At 38.3% G+C, this 17,060-nt stretch overlaps 1 protein-coding gene across 1 annotated transcript in view; it reads left to right on the top strand.

Annotated features, from left to right (window-relative positions):
- Positions 1–1,051: 1,051 nt before the first annotated feature.
- SAMD3 (sterile alpha motif domain containing 3) overlaps positions 1,052–17,060 on the top strand; it is a 31,753-nt gene continuing 15,744 nt past the window's right edge. The window contains exons 1-4 of the mRNA XM_042821063.1: positions 1,052–1,130; positions 1,810–1,996; positions 12,266–12,439; positions 12,751–12,835. Coding sequence (XP_042676997.1) covers positions 1,052–1,130; positions 1,810–1,996; positions 12,266–12,439; positions 12,751–12,835 — 525 coding nt within the window. The remainder of the gene's footprint in view (positions 1,131–1,809; positions 1,997–12,265; positions 12,440–12,750; positions 12,836–17,060) is intronic.

Raw genomic sequence — 17,060 nt, 5'->3', positions numbered from 1 at the left:
ATTCAGCAAGACATTCCCCTTAAACTTAACCCTATAAAGTCGCTGAAGTGTACCAGCATAATCTGAGTGTGTCTGTCGTGGGGATCTCTGCTGTTGAAGGGAAATGATGCTGTGCTACTAATTTTTTTTTCTTGGTAGTTCAATGGAGTAGGTCCCGCTGAGGTTTGCAAGGGTTTACAAATGTTGCTCTGACAGCAGGTCCAGGGTGTGTGCAGACATAGAATCATAGAATCCTTCGAGTTGGAAGGGACCTCTGAGAGCCACCTAATCCAACTCCTCTGCAATGCGCAGAGGCACCACAGCTAGATCAGATCCCCCAGGGCCTGATCCAGCCTCACCTTGAAAGTCTCCAGGATGGGACACCAACCACAACACTAGGTAACCTAGGAGCTGGTAAACCAGGTCGTGTTTTGAGCATGAACACGTTTTGAGCAAGGAAGTACTTGGCTGACAATTTCAGACAGGCATGTTCACATCTGAAAAATCTTGCCTGTATGATTTGCTGTTGCCTGAGGAATGAGACCAGAGGCTGCCAGTAGGAGCTGTTCCCTCCCCGCTCCGTCAGCTTTAGTTCTTCTAATTGTCGTTAATTGGCCGTTAAGTGTTTGCCTGGCTACTTATTGGTTGTGCAGAGGGACTTAATGTGCCTGATGTTCTATAAGCACTCAAGCGACAGACTTTTATCCGATGTTTCTGGTTGTCTTCGTGTCTGTGTGTGTCTTTCTTTAAGATATCAACCGTTTCCCGATGAGCGTGGTGGTGGTGAATTTCACACCTTTTTTTTTTCCTCTCTGTATGGAAACCTGGGTGTTAATGGTGCTGGAGCGGGTCGTGTTTTATAAGGAATGAGGCTGTCTCTGGGAGCAGAGGGAAAGCAGCGAAAGGAGAGGAGGTGAAGAGAGATTCAAGGAAGCTGCCATTCGCGACAGGCATTAGTTGGATTATCCTCACTTTTTTTTTTTTTTTTTCTTTTTTTTTTTTTTCTAGTTCAGCATGAAAATTGTTTTCTCTTTTCGCTTCCCAGTGAAACTTGACTGTGCAGCACCTAAAGATGGAAAGTTGGTCTGTGGAGCAAGTCTGCAACTGGCTGACACAGAGCAATTTAGGAGAACTAGTTCCTAAGTTTCGCGGTAGGCATTCTTGCTATTCCTGTGTCTTTTATCTTTTTAGATGTTTTCAATTGTCTGCTTAACTCGTTTTGGGGCTGGCATCCGTGTAATACATCTAAAATAACTGCAAGTTCGTTATGAGGTCTTCGAGGAGCGCTGGGGGGAAAGTCTAAGGCTGTTGTAAAGAGAAGCACTTTCTCTCGAGAAACAGCTGGCAGTGCAACAAGCTTTACAGGGCCTATTTTATACTGCTACAGTTGCGTTATTTCAGAGGGTGCATGCTCTAAAAGTGTTTGTGTACATAAACCCTATAATAGTGCAGGGGAAACTGTTAGAAAACGTTTTGTGTGCTGTGTGCTCCTTGCACTTCTTCATTATGAAAATGGAAAAAACAAACAAACAAACAATCTGGTACCATCAAAATAAGGTCTGATTTTAAGCAGTGTAATACTAATTGCATTTCAGACATAGCATTCTCTTACTGGAAGGTAAGAGAACACTGGACACTGACTTGAGCTTCCAGCATTGGAAAGGACAGTACCTAAAAGACATCATTTCTTTAAAGCAGTTGAAGAAACACACCGTTAGTAGAAAGTATCTTTGACTCTGACCTAAAACACCATCAAGTTTGTAGGCATGTGGGATGTCTCTGTAGCTCCAAAATTACCTCACAGTGATTGTAATCCCCTTCAATCTGCAGAAGAAGAAGTAAGTGGAGCAGCTCTCTTGGCTCTGAACGATCGTATGGTGCAGCAGCTGGTGAAGAAGATCGGGCACCAAGCAGTACTAATGGACCTGATTAATAAATACAAGCAACAAAAACATGGGCTACAATCCTTTGCATATGCCTGCAAAGCAGATTTGCCAACTCTTCCAGAGATCAGTGTGTGAGTACATGCAGAAAACATCGGTCTGATTGAAATTATTCTTTCTGTAGTATTTTAGATCTGATATTTACTAGCTCTACAGCTGTAACTTAAAAAAAGAAATCAGAATTATAAATGTAGACTCTGAATGATCTCTAACAGCATGTCAAATGTGAACAGTTATTACCACATGAGCATCAACATTGCTGAACACTACCATTAGTTTAACCAGTTCTGGCCCTAGAACCCAGTTTTAACTTGCACAAAGTGTTATTGAACTCCTGAACTTTGACTTTAGCTGAAACTTTCTGTATTTTCTGTATTAAGTTTTTGAGGCAGTTATTTCCAAACATTCTTTGAACAAAGTCCAGTAAGAATGGCCTCATTTAAGGACTTCTGACTGGAACACTATGTAGGAAATGTTTTGTTGTAATTTCTTTACTATGAGAGTGGTGAGGTGCTGGAACAGGCTGCTCAGAGAGGTTGTGGATGCTCCATCCCTGGAGATGTTCAAGGCCAGGTTGGATGGGGCCCTGGGCAGCCGGGTCTAGTATTAAATGGGGAGGTTGGTGGCTCTGCATGTGGGAGGGGGGTTGGAGATTCATGATCCTTGAGGTCCCTTCCAACCCGGGCCATTTTGTGATTCTGTGATAACATAATAATTTCACTCTCTCTGCACAAGAAACAGAAATTCATAGACCCACAGCATTCATTAGATTGCATTTTGTGTTGCTTTGTGATGTAAGGCCGAATTTCAATTTTTACTGGATGAGCATTGTTACCACATGAATGTTTCCTGAAAGTATCACCTATGGCTGAGTCTGCAGTCCCACAGTGACAGTGGGGCCTGAGTCCACATGAAAATAAACTACCTTGTCCGTCCTGCTGCTGATCTTTCCAAGATCTGTCAGCTGTATTTCCCTGACATTTTTTTCGTAAGTGCTATCCTAGTGCATGAGGGTGCACTACCACTTGCCCACTTCTTCATCCTGTCCTCAGTGCATCTTCCATCTGTGTATGAATTGAGTTTAGTTCAATTCCTTTCCTAGGAACAAAATCAAAGCTGTTAACAGGACATAGTTCCAAGTGCAGTTAGTGAATGCTTTCTGTATAGTAGTAATGGTCTTGTAAAGAATCACCGAGCCTGATTTGCATTTCCAGCAGTTTGGATTAAGACAATTAGGAAATCAGGATCTTGTGTCCATCACTGGAAAGGTGAGAAACTTCTGAGTCAAACAGAAGCTGTTCATGTATGTATGAGAAGCTCATACAGAGACATTACCAAGTAACTGTAAAAAATGCCTTGGACCTCCAAGTGTGATTGAAGGCAGAAGCCACTGAAGGATTGTATTGGATTTCTCTGATTTTTAACTGGATGACTGGAAACATGCATGACTTAGAGATGCATTGATTCATGAAAAAGGGAAACTCCAACGGCAATGTCTCTTACAGCAACAGCATTTCATGTGAGTGTAGTTGAGGCTGGAACAGTTTACAGAGCATTCTTGTAGTTCAGAGTTTCCGAAGAGAAGAGTCATAGAAAAAAGTTACGCCTTCCCAAAAGAAAAGTGTCATAATTTGTGGAAGATCCAGTGTATCAGTACAGTTTTACTCTTTCCCTAAGACAAATTCTAGTGATTCTCAGAGAGGCTTTAGCAGCAGCGCTTAAAGTAGTGAAACTGGTAATAATGTTGCATTGGTGGCTTCATCCAGAAAATTTTGTATGTGGTTCAGTTAATGACTGGAGAATAACTCGTGAATTTCATAGTAGAGTGAATCTGTTGATGGACATCTTGTTGTACATAATGTATAGTTGATGAAGAACATCTGTTATCCTGTCTCCTGCTTATACATAGCTTTAACTTTGGTGGGGCAAACTATGGTGAAAATAAAAAATCCAGGGAAGCGGGGTGCCTGTAGCACCTACCTAACAAAGTCACCAACTTCTTCAGATCTATAACTCAAAAAAAACAAAACAAAACAACAACAACAAAAAAAAAACAAAAAAAAAAAAAAAAAAAAAAAAAAACAAAAAAAAACAAAAAAAAACAGCTGTAAGCTGTCATTATGCTGGCAGCATTACAACAGCCCCTGTATTACAGGATAAAACTGTCAAATGTTGCTTCCTATCAGCACAACAAGAAGAAATAACAGCAAAGTGAGGAGGGGAGAGAGGAGGATGCAAAGGTGAAATTGAAGATAAATGGTTTGGAGTAGGGATTTCCGGCATGTAGTGAAGCAGGTATAGAAGTTTTTGGAGCAAGTCACTAGCTGAAATTGGAGCGAACAACCAGGAACAGACAGATGTGAGACTGGGTAGTGTTCACAGAGGTGTTAGGATGGTTGGAGTAATGTAAAACTGATTCAAAGGTTCAAGATGGGCTTAGCCTTCAAGAAAAGAGAAAAAAGAGGTTCCAAAAGCTGAATATGAATTGCTACTGAATACTCTGCAATTCCCTTTCTCTTCCCTCTCCCCGTGTACAGTATTTGCCAGTTTTGCTTAGTGACTGGAAAATGCCAGGCAATGAAGGTGGCAGTTATCCTGCAAGCCAGAGGTTTATTTTCTTGGATTTTGTTACTGTATAGTAATTAGAATATTGTTAGGCAGTGTTATTGTTTAGTTTTCCTTTCATCTTTTCAGAGTTGGGTAATTGAGCTGAGTTTGATTGAGGGATGGTATCAGCATCATGTATATTCAGAAAAGAGCAGAAGCTGAACTGCAGTAGAATTGATGAGTGAAAAGGTCAGATTAGTCCTTTTCTGTCTTCTATCCTCTGTGCTTGCTCACTAATTTACAGTTACCTTGTGCCAGCAGCACAGTGTGGGTTTGTTTTTATTGGTTAGTTTTAGAAATTCTCTTTTCTCCATATCTTTCAGTAATAATCTTGCAAACTATTCATTACTGAGTGGAATATGGTTATAAGAAAAATCCATGTATTCAAGGTGCTTTAAATACAGTGCTTGGGAAGATAGGCATGCCCATTTCATTTGCAGCCTTATTTTCCTTATATCAAAATGTGCCTCTTTATAATCTGGAAGCAAGATCAGGATTTCTTTTCTCCTGTGAGATGCTCAGCTACTACTGGAGAAAAATCCGGTTTCTCTTTCATAGCAACTGGTTTCTTGTCTGGGAGGCTCTGGCTGCTCACCCCCTTCTGCCCCCCAGCTATCATTTCTCACCCATCTGTCATTCTCCCCCATACACATTGCTGATAGCTTCGCCATTCCAATACAAGTGGTCCTTCCATAGAAGTGTCTATTTTATCACTTAAAATAATAACAAAGAAGTAAGGATAAAACTGTCTGGGAACAGAGAAGGGGGCATAGTGAATCACACAGTCAATGCTTTTACAATAAAATCTTACTATGACCTTCAAGAGAATAAAACTTCAACAAAAAATCCAATCGCAAAGATCTTGCCAATGCAGTTATTAGAGAAACAAGTCCAAATCATTTAAATCCGTGGAACAAAACACCAATATTTCTTGCAGTGATGATTTTTGTCCTCTGCTTCTAAAGGATGCTTATTTTTAATTAATGATGAGTAATTTGCCTTGTGTTGTTCAAAGAGTTTACAGTGCGCTGTCTGAATCAGCCTCACCCAGAATAGGCTGGCTCTGGGAAATGTTCTCAGAGCTGTACTTTCAAATATTCTCAGTACAAAGATTTCAAATGCCCATAATGCTCCGTTAAGAGAAAGGGACTGCAAAAGAGCAATGCAAATTCACCTTGAGGCAAAGAAGCACAAGAGAAGGACAGAAAGGCAGCTGTAAATGGAAGTGCCCCTCCTGGTGAAGTGGCAGAAAATCAGTGGAGCTATGATGATTTATAACCTTGAAGACCCAGGCAAATCATATGAGGGTTTCTCTTAAAGGTCAGATGAGTAGCTGGCAAATGTCTTCCTCCTAAACAGCTGTTTTAATGAAGTGATTAGGTCTGCAGATGGAATTGAACATCCCTGGCATCTAATAACTGCTGCACTAGCTTTATCCCCAGTTAAATGCTATTTTTGGAGGTGAATGCTGCTGTTTAGGTGTGCCTATGACTTGACCCACTGATTAATGTGCTATTTTAGAGTTCTTTTTGCACTCCCAGTACTCCTTCATTGCAGGTTCAGCTACTGATGGAAAATTTCATGTTTTATATTCTTGAGGGAGTAATGCTGGTTATGAACTGGTTGTGAAGAGTTGAACAAGGTGTTTGCTTTAGAAATTTGATTAAGGGAACAGAAAAGGTTGGTTTGACCATAAGGATGAGTTCTTAGTCTAAGGTATAAATGTAATTCCTGCTTTATTCAGCAAATATATATAATCTGGAAACTGATTTTCCACACATTCTCTCTTACACCCAGTTTTAGTCTATGGGTTTACATGCCACGGTAATAGCAGTTTTCTGCATCAGAATAATTAAAGCTATTTTTTGCATTTTGGTATATAATATTAATCTGGTATTTGTTAGATTAACTAGTGGGTTTTCCTTTCTTTTTTTCTCCTTCTCCCCCTCCTCCCATATTGTTTTAAATTTGATATTTTGAAGTCTGTGCATTGCTTGTTTGTCTGGTTTTCCCAATCCATCCCTATCCTCTTCTCTCATCTTAACTAATGGGGAGAGGGAAACTGTGGTGACTGTACAAATGACTCTGTATTGTCTTCTTCCGAAAAGGAAGGGGGATACATACTCATGTCTCACCAGTCTGGCTAGATTTTGAAGAGCAGCTAGGAGCAGTTAAAACTTCCACTCCTCTTTCATGGGCTCTCCCACTTCCACCATTAATCTGGTGGCAGAGCAGTTCATATGAGCAACCCTTCAGACAGTTCTGGCAGGGGTTATGTTAGTTCAGCAATGGTGGTTTAAAAATTCAGTTTGATTGACTTGTAGCTTCTGTCTCCTTTCTCCAATCTGAATGTTGTTCTTGTGGTTTTTTTTGGTTTTTTTTTTTGTTTTTTTTTTTTTTTTTAAAAAAAAAAGACCTGTGAAGTTATAGCTTCAGTGTGGTTTGCTTTAAATGAAATGTGTTCTTTTATGTATTATTAATGCTGGTGAGTTGGCTTAAAATTTACCTGTATCATACCTCTGTAGGTAGTTCTAACAACTGTTAAATTATCTTCTGCGTTACTAAGTAGGAGAGCAGAGAAGACTGTTTAAATACAAAACCACAGCAAGTGGCTGCAGCAATTGTATGGCTTTATCTTTCTTGCAGAATAGCTTTTTGTTAACACACAGAAATACAACAGGCAGTCTTTTTGTTGAGCTCCAGAGAGGAGAACTTCTTGTTCCCTTGTCGTTGCCTGTTAAGACTACAATATAGCATGCAGAGGGCAACTCAACGAATACATTTCCTCAATACCTGCTCTTCTCTATCAGAGTGCTAGCAGTCTCATGGCTCCTGGCAGCCTCATGTTTATCTTGTTGCTAAGACAGAGGCTGTCATTGCTTGTAAATGCCTGACACTGCTGTGAAAACCAGCATTTATTGGTTGGTTTCTGTCCTCTCTGCCTTTTCTCAGGGTACTTGTTTATCAAAGGATACATATAACACATCACTTCTTTTTGCTGTTTCCAGTGTGATGGTCCAGATGTTTGCTTTAAGTGATGCCCTAGTACAGCTTTATTTGTACATTTGTTCTTCCTATAAAAATGTGCTCTGTGGCTTTCAAGTGCAGTACAACAGCTTCACAGTCTGAATGCCTTCAAGTCATTTATGCAGAGCAGGTTTGAGAGCACAAACAAGATAATAGACCCATCTAGCCTTGTCTGCCTATGGCCTTCTCATTTGCTACAGATTTGGAAGACATGATTATTATCCAACAGCTTGGGCCTACAAGGTGTTAATACATGAACAAATTGGAATATTTATTTTAAATTCAGCTTCATTTACTTTTAATTATTTATATTTTTAATAACTTTTAAAGAATTTATTTAAAATTGTCACTGTGGGCCTACAGAATTGCAAGATGCCATTATCCCTACATCAGCATTGCTGGTCTGTATTTACTGTTTTAAGCATGCACATACGAAACAATAGTTCTTAAGAGATGTCTGACATTGGAAGGTTCCCACGTTTATGTACCTTAATAGTTTCTTTGTTTCAGTGCAGAAACTGTATTGTTGAGATCGTGAGAATTATTTCCAGTGGATATGATATTTTTTTCCAGCTGGTTCATATGAGCATGAAGAACAACCTTTTACAAAACAAGCAGATGTGCAAAGTCGCTGAAAAAGGTCAGAAGCAGAAGGAAAGAAGTACCTCATAATTTGTTTGGAAGTGCAGATATCAACTGCTTCCTCTGATTACACTTTTCAAAAAACTGATGCTTAGAGATTCCAGAAACATAAGTTGCATTTGGCCCATTATCTGGAACATTGATTAAGTCTTTCTTACTTGCATTTATTCTAATACTCCTGAATCCACAATTTTTTTTTTTAAATAGTAGATTCTACATATCATACTATAATTCATTTTATTTGGTTGATTTTAACAGTTCATCATAAATTCAGTTGTTATTTGATTTTCATAGAAACTTGGGTTGTGTTGTGTTTGGTTTGTATGGGATTTGGGGACAAATGTCTAAATTTGGGATTTGGATTTGAGGTTGCAAGAATTTCTGCTGCTTCACTTTTTTCCTCAGTCTTCTTTATGTGAGAATTCAATTTCCCTGTCATTGCAGACAGAGGCTTAAGAATACGAACTTAAACTAAAACAAACAAAAAATATCTCAATATTTCCCATTTGCTGCCTTAATATTTGCCTTAATATGAAGTCATGACAACTGATCTCACAGTTTTTGAACACTTGAGGTCAGCAGTTCTGGATATACGCATATGATGATGTGAGTTTTACACACACATGGGGGGGGGGGGTGGGGGGAAAAAAAAAAAAAGGAAGAAGATTTTGTTAATTGTCTTCCATACTAGAAATAAGCCCAGACTTGAAGGCAATAGTAACTACTAGCTGCACTGCATTGTAAAGATCTAGCAAAGTCACAGAAACAAATACAAAATTATTTGGATATTGTAAAACACATGTGAGTGAAGACAAATAAACACATTTTTATCTTTAAAAAATCCTGATTTAGATGGCAGTCCTGCCAGTCAGATTCCCCAAGGAGCATTTCTTCTTCCATTCTCTGTAACCTGCAACTGTTGTACTAGCAGGAAACCAAAGCTCAGAGTTTTCACTTCTGTAATAGAACTCTTAAGAATGTAAGCCATTAAAAAATGTTGGTTGTCTAGAAGAAGCCTGTGTTTGTATTCTGTAAACTTTCTTTAAGCTGATTAATTTTGTCTGTAACTTCATGCTCATGCTGACTCTGATGAATTTTGTAGGAAGGATTTGCAGGAAAAGCTGGAATATGGAAAATAGATAGCAGTCTTGTGTTGTTTTTCAGCTCCTGCTAGCTTGCTGAAGCATAATGTTGCTACAAGTAAATTGTTCAGTCTACCTGCCCCCATGTTTAGTGGCAACTGTAAAAATAAAAGGCATCATCAAGCACTATGTAGATTGCAACCACCCCCCCCCCCCCCGGCTAGGGAATAGCTGTGAAACTATGTATTTGTGCTGGAAGTAGGAAACCGCTGTGAAGGACATGAAGAAAAAACGATGGAGAAGTCTTTAAATACAGGCCTTGAAACTGTGAATAGAACAGAGCTGTACTTTGAAATAATAGTGTTTAATCATCTGTTATTGTTTCTTTTTGTAGAAATAACTGCATGTCAATATTTAAGGCTGTAAAGATTAAAAGTACATGATACGTATGTTAGGGAAGTGGAACCCTTCACGCAACTGCAGTCTTCCTTCACATCTGTAGGTTCCAGGCTTCCTTGCCTCCTCTCCTTACTCTGTGGCTTTGCAAACTGGACTGTTTTTCAACCTACAGAACTTCTGGCAGAACCTTCTGCTGACATTCAGTTCAGAGGCTAGACCTGTCCCTGTGGAGAGAACAAAAGAATCTATGAGACTACTCATGGTATGCCAAACATAGGAAGCTGACAATGTGACTAGGGTTCTGGTTAGCTGTGATGTCCTCTAAGATGCTAGGATCCAAGTCAATGGAACAGGCAGCAATGAATATCATAGATTCGTGGACTTGAACTGTCTGGAAACTTATCTGAATGGTTGGAGTCCATCACTGTAGATGTAAGAACTTTTGTCTCTTTTGCAATGAAGGAAGATATCCTCAGGGTTTTGGAGTCCCAGAGGTTACAAAATACATGTAGATCTGGGTTCTGTTTATTTATTTAATTTTATTTTTTCTGCTCTGTTCTATGGCTTCTTGAAATAACTTGATGCAAAGCAACAGGATTCCTTGTACCAGTAAGGAAAAGGACCTGTGACAGCAAGGGGATAATGGAGACTGCAACAGTTATTGGGCTGACTTAATTGCAATGTCAAATGTCTCACAAACTGAGAGGAAAGACAGCAGTGTACCTTTTGGGATCTTAATTTTATCTTTGTGTCTCAAGTTGGAAGCAGGCCACATTTTTGTACTTAGATCTAACTGTAATTCTGTTCTTTGCTAACAAGGAAGTTCTCAGCTATATGCATAAATCAACGTGCATGTGCAGTTTAACTGAACTGTTCAAGGTAAACAAATTTGCCAGTGATTGTTTCTGGGAATAACATTTAGAGTGGAGTTGTCATTTTCCAAACAAGCTTGCATTTCATTTAAAAATATTACTGCACACACGTAACATGACTGCCCTACAGCAATGATTTTTTTGGAAAAGCTAATAAAATGTCAAATATTTTGCACCATGGAGATTAAAGAAATTTTCTAATCTTGTTTGGAGAGTTTGGAGATTCTCTATTGGGTATGAGTAAAGAAAAACTTGGAGCATGAGATGGAGTTTGGAGAACTTTTTTGTACTGACAGATGCAGAGGGCCTGGTGGAGGGGAGCATTGCCATGGAATCATGGCACCTTAACAACATTTTATTTTTTTTGTGACTATAATTATTTGGAAAACTGACTTGTAGCTGAGGTGGTAGAGGAAAACTGGAATGTCCTGTGTCATCTAAATTCCAGGAAGAAAACTCTAACTTCAATGTGGTATTAGAAAGTGGCATTCCTTTATTCCTCAGATACATACGACGTGACTTGACAAATCGAGCATGCTCCCTCAGAGTTAGTAATCTAAGGTTTATCGTATATAGAAGCTCAAGTCTCATCCAATCTACTCTTAGCATACTTGCTCAGTTTTCTATCAGGAGCTTAGGATGAGCATCGGGCTCAAGTTTGCCCTAGTAATTGCTGTTTTACATAGTGGTACTGAGTTTTGGAGTGTCCTCAGACTCAAATAAGTCACCCCCTGCATTTCTGAGTGAAGTTTGTCAACGTGAATTATTCAGTCATTAATTCTGGGTAACCTTGCCTGCAGCAGGAGAGTTGAAACTACGTGATCATTGAAGTCACTTTCAACCCATGCCATTTTATTATTTACATGGCAGTTTGTTGAAAATAATATTTTGTTACTGGCAGCCTGTCTGCCTGTCCTCAGTGGAGCTGGTGAAAGTGCAGGATTCAAACCTGTAGGCTCTAAGTTTCCTATCTGATGCTACACTGAACATATGAACTCTATTTGCATAGTGAGGATTTCCAAGGACCATCTTTTAGATGCTTCAAGCTCAATTATCCTCTATTTTTTCATGTTCTTCCAGTGTCAGTTTGCCACTTCTGTAGAGGAGAGCACTCCTTATAGCTAGAGGGGATTTCCTGTCACAGGCTTTCACCAGCTAAGGTGTGGTATTTGCACATAGTGCTGATGGCTCTTCTTAGAGTTGTAGGTGTGGCTGACACACAGGCTACTTGTGCTTTGTTTCTAGTCTTTACACTGATTAACTGTCCTCATCCTGTTCTTTGCTCTCTCCTTTGGGAGGACAATCTCGGCTAATATATTGTATAATAATTTATTCTATTAATCTGTTCATTTTACAATCACTAGTTAATTAGAAGGACTGTAGGAAGTGCACTATAAAAGAAGGTAGGTGATGGTTATCTTGCAGTGGTAGTCCCCAGTGATTACTTCCGCTGTGCCTTCTGCTTTCATTTAGTGAACACTTAGTGGCAATTTGTGTAATGTGGATTATAACATTTCATGTTTGACATCCTACTTTAGCACCACGTGTTTTAATTGCAGCTTTTGTGAGTGCTACATAAAATGTAGAAATGAAGACAGTGAGCCCTGAATATATATAGTGATAACTTTAATTTGTGTTGAATTTTTTGATTATTTTTCCTTCATACTTGTTTGCCTTATCAAAGAAGTGCTCATGATTATATAATCTTTTTCAGTGGAGATCTGAAATTATGTTCTGCAAGATGTAGGACATGTTCTTATACTTTACCAAATTTTCCTTACGATGTCAAGATGGTACTAGGAGAAAAAAAATACCCTGACCACAGTATGAGAATAAGGATGGTTGACTGTTTGCAAGCAGACATGACAAAGTACCTAGCAGGATCGCTGTAAGTAAACATTGTTAGGTTTATTTTCGGTCATTACTAATTGGGTGCAGAATTAAATGTTCAGATGAATGTAAAGATATTCTTAATGTGCTTTCTTACGTGGAGGAAGCTTAAGCCTGGAAACCTGTTGAAGCTGATAGTAAGATTTGCGTGAAATCTTCAAGATGTTCTCTTTGTTACTTAGAGGGGAACTGATAGTCTTAGAAATACTTTGGGAACATTTTGTCAGTTTAATATGCATCAGTTTGGCCTTCAGACAGTGTCTAATACCATTTAGAGCACCAATTCCTTCTTTGACCTTGTTTCTACAGGTATCCAAACAGCCAGCAGTACAACATTGTTGTCGGCGCTTTGATGCAGGCATACCCTTTCCTGAATGAAGATGGGAGTGGCTTCGTAAGTATTGTAAACAGTAATCTATCGTTAAAATATTGAAATAACTCTTCCTTTTTTTTTTTTTTTTTTTTTTCTTTTCTTCCTAGCATAATCGATCACAAGAATATAACACTTCAGAGCAAATCAATATCAATTCCTTTTATACTGGATTAATTCAGAGCTGTAAGCTTCACTTTGACATGCCTGCCAAATCACATTCTTATTTCATTACATTAATCAAAGGTTAATCCAACTATGTGCCACTTCTCAAAGCTACCCTGAGATAATTTCAGGGACACAAAAAACAGTCCCTGGATCCCTCATTGCAAACTGTGTACAGTTTTTTTTTTTCTGATTTGAATTCCCCCAAAGGGTACATTTGAGTAGTAGTGATTTTTTCTTTTTTAAAATTAAAAAGAAGCCAAGTCTTTAAAAATGAAATAAAATTTTAAAAATCCAATAAAACAGAAACAAACCTTTCTGTATGCTAACAGATGATTTACCCTCTTGCAAAGTGTTATAATCATATGAATGTTAGATATGCACTGACATAATGTTTGAGTTTTAGGTTTGTCAGGAATCTAGGCACAGATTAAAAAAAATAAAAATTAAAAAAAATAAGCTTTTAAACACTGCTTGGGATTTCTCATCTATAACTGAAAGCAATGGAAGAAGAAAACTCAAATTTGAACCACATTTTTTCCCATTCCCTTGTGACTTTAAAATACGTCTATGGTCTCCAAGGACAGCATTCACCTTCTGACTTCTCATCATTGCTTTGCAATGTAATACTTTTATAACTTCTTTTAAAATCTTGTGAGACTCAGAGGAGATTGTTAACTTTCAACATGCATACCCACAACATGCATAGTTGCTGCAGAAAGCAAATGATTTTGAGAATTTAAAAAGCAGATGATTTTCAAAATTAAAAAAAAAAAAAAAAAAAGTGATGGTTAGATGGTGGATATTCAAGGTCTGGATTCAGCCTCATCTGTAAAATGAGAGCGATGAAAGAAAAAAAACATCTCATGGAAGGGAGAAATGCAACAGAAGAATGAGCCTCAGATCAGTGTGTCTTCATCCAGAAGATCTCTCTGCATGTCTCAGTGGGAGACCACTGCCCAGTTCTGGGCAATGTCATGGCTCCACTGGGCTGCATGGAGTGCACATCTGGGCTCTTCCAAAGAATTTTTTATAGCCTTAAAAATCTTAAAATAGAAATTCTTAGGATGGGCTCTCAGAGGAGTTTCATCACAGGAAAAGAACATGAAAACGTTTTTGGATTCGTCCATGGCAAGCATGTGTGTGTGTTCGTGCCTTGGGTGCGCAGTGGCAGTTGTGCTTTGATGGAGAAAAAGAAAATTTCATCCTTTGAGAGATCTCAATCTCTTTGAGAGAACAGTTTTTTTGCTTCTGATCCAGAATACAACATCAAAGTGTAAAGAGCTTGATTCAATGGAAAACTTCATATTGGGAGTGTTACAACTCCTGTTAAACATTCATGGAAATGAAATAGCTCAGGAATTTGAACAGAGGAAAGATCTGCAATGGAGCAACAAATCAAAAATTGCCTAAATTCTCGTGAATAGAACTACATTTTTGTGACAGAAACAAATGTTGTCATAAAGCATTAAGGTTTTTTTCCCCATAAAATTGGATGCAATTTGTTTTCATCTCCAAACTACTTTAAGTAATGTAAACGTTGTGGTATGCATAATGTAGAAACTGAGTAATATTATTAACCTCATTCCATTGCAAAGAGACAGGTTTTAGTAAAAGGCTTAATGTTTCAAGTTTTATTTGTAGATTATTTATAATTCTATTTTCTTGGTTATGATTTTCCATGAGAATTTGCAGTAGGGAAAAATATTTTTCTGTGCTATGGTTAATATAACTGGGTAAGTTTTGAAATAAGGTTACTGATAACTTATCTATGTGCTATAGATTTAAGGCTATTCACCTCAGAAGAGGGAATTACTTAGGATTTCTGATAAATCTTTCATAACATTAAAAAAATAAATAAGAGAAAAAACTCACTTAAAAGGTCTGGAGCAGTTGAAATGAAACCAATTTCTCCATCCCCTTGTCAGATTGGCTTTTGGAAATAAGTGTTTTAAAGTGATTACTGAAAGAGTTTTTCCCATAATAAAGAATAGTGTTACTCCAAATTAACACACTGACATTTAAATATAAATAAATAAATATTTATCTCGATTTCATCATGAGATGAATTATTAGGCTTTTGATCTATGATGTAACAAAAGCATTATTTTCAAGTAATTACAGGAAAAATAGGCTTTAATATAAAATGTCCATTTCATAGTCACAGCAGTCAGAAAATTACTGGGGTGATAGTTTCTGACTACCTGCAAGGCATTATTATGTTTTATTCCTCCTAATTCTGGAGTATACAATAAACTGTTTGGAAGGAGTCACTGACTATTTCATGTTGAAAATGGTACACTTATATTTGGAAGGTAGAGGGGGGGTTAGTAAATGCTTACTTCTGTATAAGCCACTCCTGGAGTTCAGCAGTGCTCTGATCCCAGTGATACCCAGGATCACACTGTTGACATGCTTGATTATGCAACTGCTGCATGCAAAATGATTATTCTCTAGTAAATTACTGCTTTTAATCTGCGTGTAATCCGTTCTCTCCCATGGCAGATACACACAAACTAATCCTTGTACTACTTTATAAGCATGGTAAACGTTCCTGTTGCTATTTTTTTTTTTTTCCAGTATTCATAGAAAATAAAATAATTGGCTCAAAAATGCAAACAAAACAAAACCATCCTTTTTAGAAGATACGCTAAATGTTATGTAAACCACATAAATGTATGTCGTAGCAGTCTTGTTCATGAAAGAGGTATGTAAGAAGGGAGCTGGATGAGATTATGAGAATCCTGTTACAGAAATAGATTTAGTTAAAACTCTTAACTTATTTGAGGACGGGCTAAAACAACAGAATGTTTTGAACTTTGTGAGATATATAAAGCTGTGCATAGGTATCAGTATATTCATCCACGTGAAAGAAAAAGCTAAAATATCTCCTAGCTAAATGAAGGCTTTCAAAAGGAAACAAACCGAATCTCCACAAAGAATATTTAAATGTCACTTGTTAATATAGTCTGAGATGGTCATCTTTTAAAGTATTTTACCAAAGAAATGTTACATGAGGTTTGATTTTAGCCTTGACAATAAAGATTTTTACAAATAAATTGTGCTGGGCATACAACACACTAAGGTATCTGCATCAAACTGTAGATGTATAAGGTCAGAATTAGAAAGGGTGTTAAGGAACATTAGTGGTTCAGGCAGATGAAGTGGGATTTCCAAGGCAAGTGGTCACCTTGGTTTTGAGAACAGTACTGGGACATAATAAAACTGATGCTGTAAATGCACATGATGAGAAGTCTGTGCTCTACTTCTCATTACTAAGTGAGGCCAGAATCCTAAGTCAGACCTTCACACACTAGAAACACAGATGGGTTTGTTTGCTTTCCAGTTCTCAGAAGCTTTAGCACAGCTGCCAGAGAGAGGACACTTCTGTGAGGGCTGCAGGTGGTGGCAGAAAGTGCCCCCCTGGGAGGATGCATCAGTCTTACTCTGCCCCATAAAAGCTGAGGGAAATGCCACAAGGCCCAGAGCCTGTGCATGAGCTGCTGATGAGACTTCTCACCATTAGCGTATCTGTTGCTTTTAAGAAAAGAACCTGTTATCAACTGGCACCCTTGGGAGGTGGGAGCAGCAGAAGAAAGGCAAGGTCACGCTACTGCCTAAGAGATACCCTTCCAGTCACCCCATGGGTGAGAAAGGCTGGCATGTCAGATTCCTACTGCAAAAGTACAGTACTGCCTAGTGCAAGCTTGAGTTCAGTAGAAGTACAATCGACCTTGCATAATTAAGGACACATTTTTGGAAGGGAGCTTGGAATAATTCTTATGTGTATATTGGTTTTTAGCATCAGTGAGTATAGGCTCAACTTGGACTCCATTTTAGAAAATGAAATAACTATCTGAATCTCTTTTGTCACATCTTGTTACTTGTTTTGTTTGTTTCTCATGACCACTGAAAATTCCTCAGTAACTAAAATAATCAGTTGTTTTGTCAGATCTTCAAAAGCATTTTCACTTGCAATTGCAGGCTTTGCCTGCAGAAATGCATAATAGCCTTTGCTTAGTGGCCTCCCTGAGTGACTGCAGTTGCTGTTATGTTCTGCTGTGAGGCACCCAGCTGGGGACAG

Source organism: Centrocercus urophasianus, unplaced genomic scaffold, assembly GCF_019232065.1.
Source record: "Centrocercus urophasianus isolate 14NV4802_14NV808 unplaced genomic scaffold, USGS_Curo_1.0 seq_10, whole genome shotgun sequence".
Classification (NCBI taxonomy): domain Eukaryota; kingdom Metazoa; phylum Chordata; class Aves; order Galliformes; family Phasianidae; genus Centrocercus; species Centrocercus urophasianus.
The sequence above is the reverse complement of the archived record's forward strand: the minus strand, read 5'-3'. Positions and strand labels throughout refer to the sequence as shown.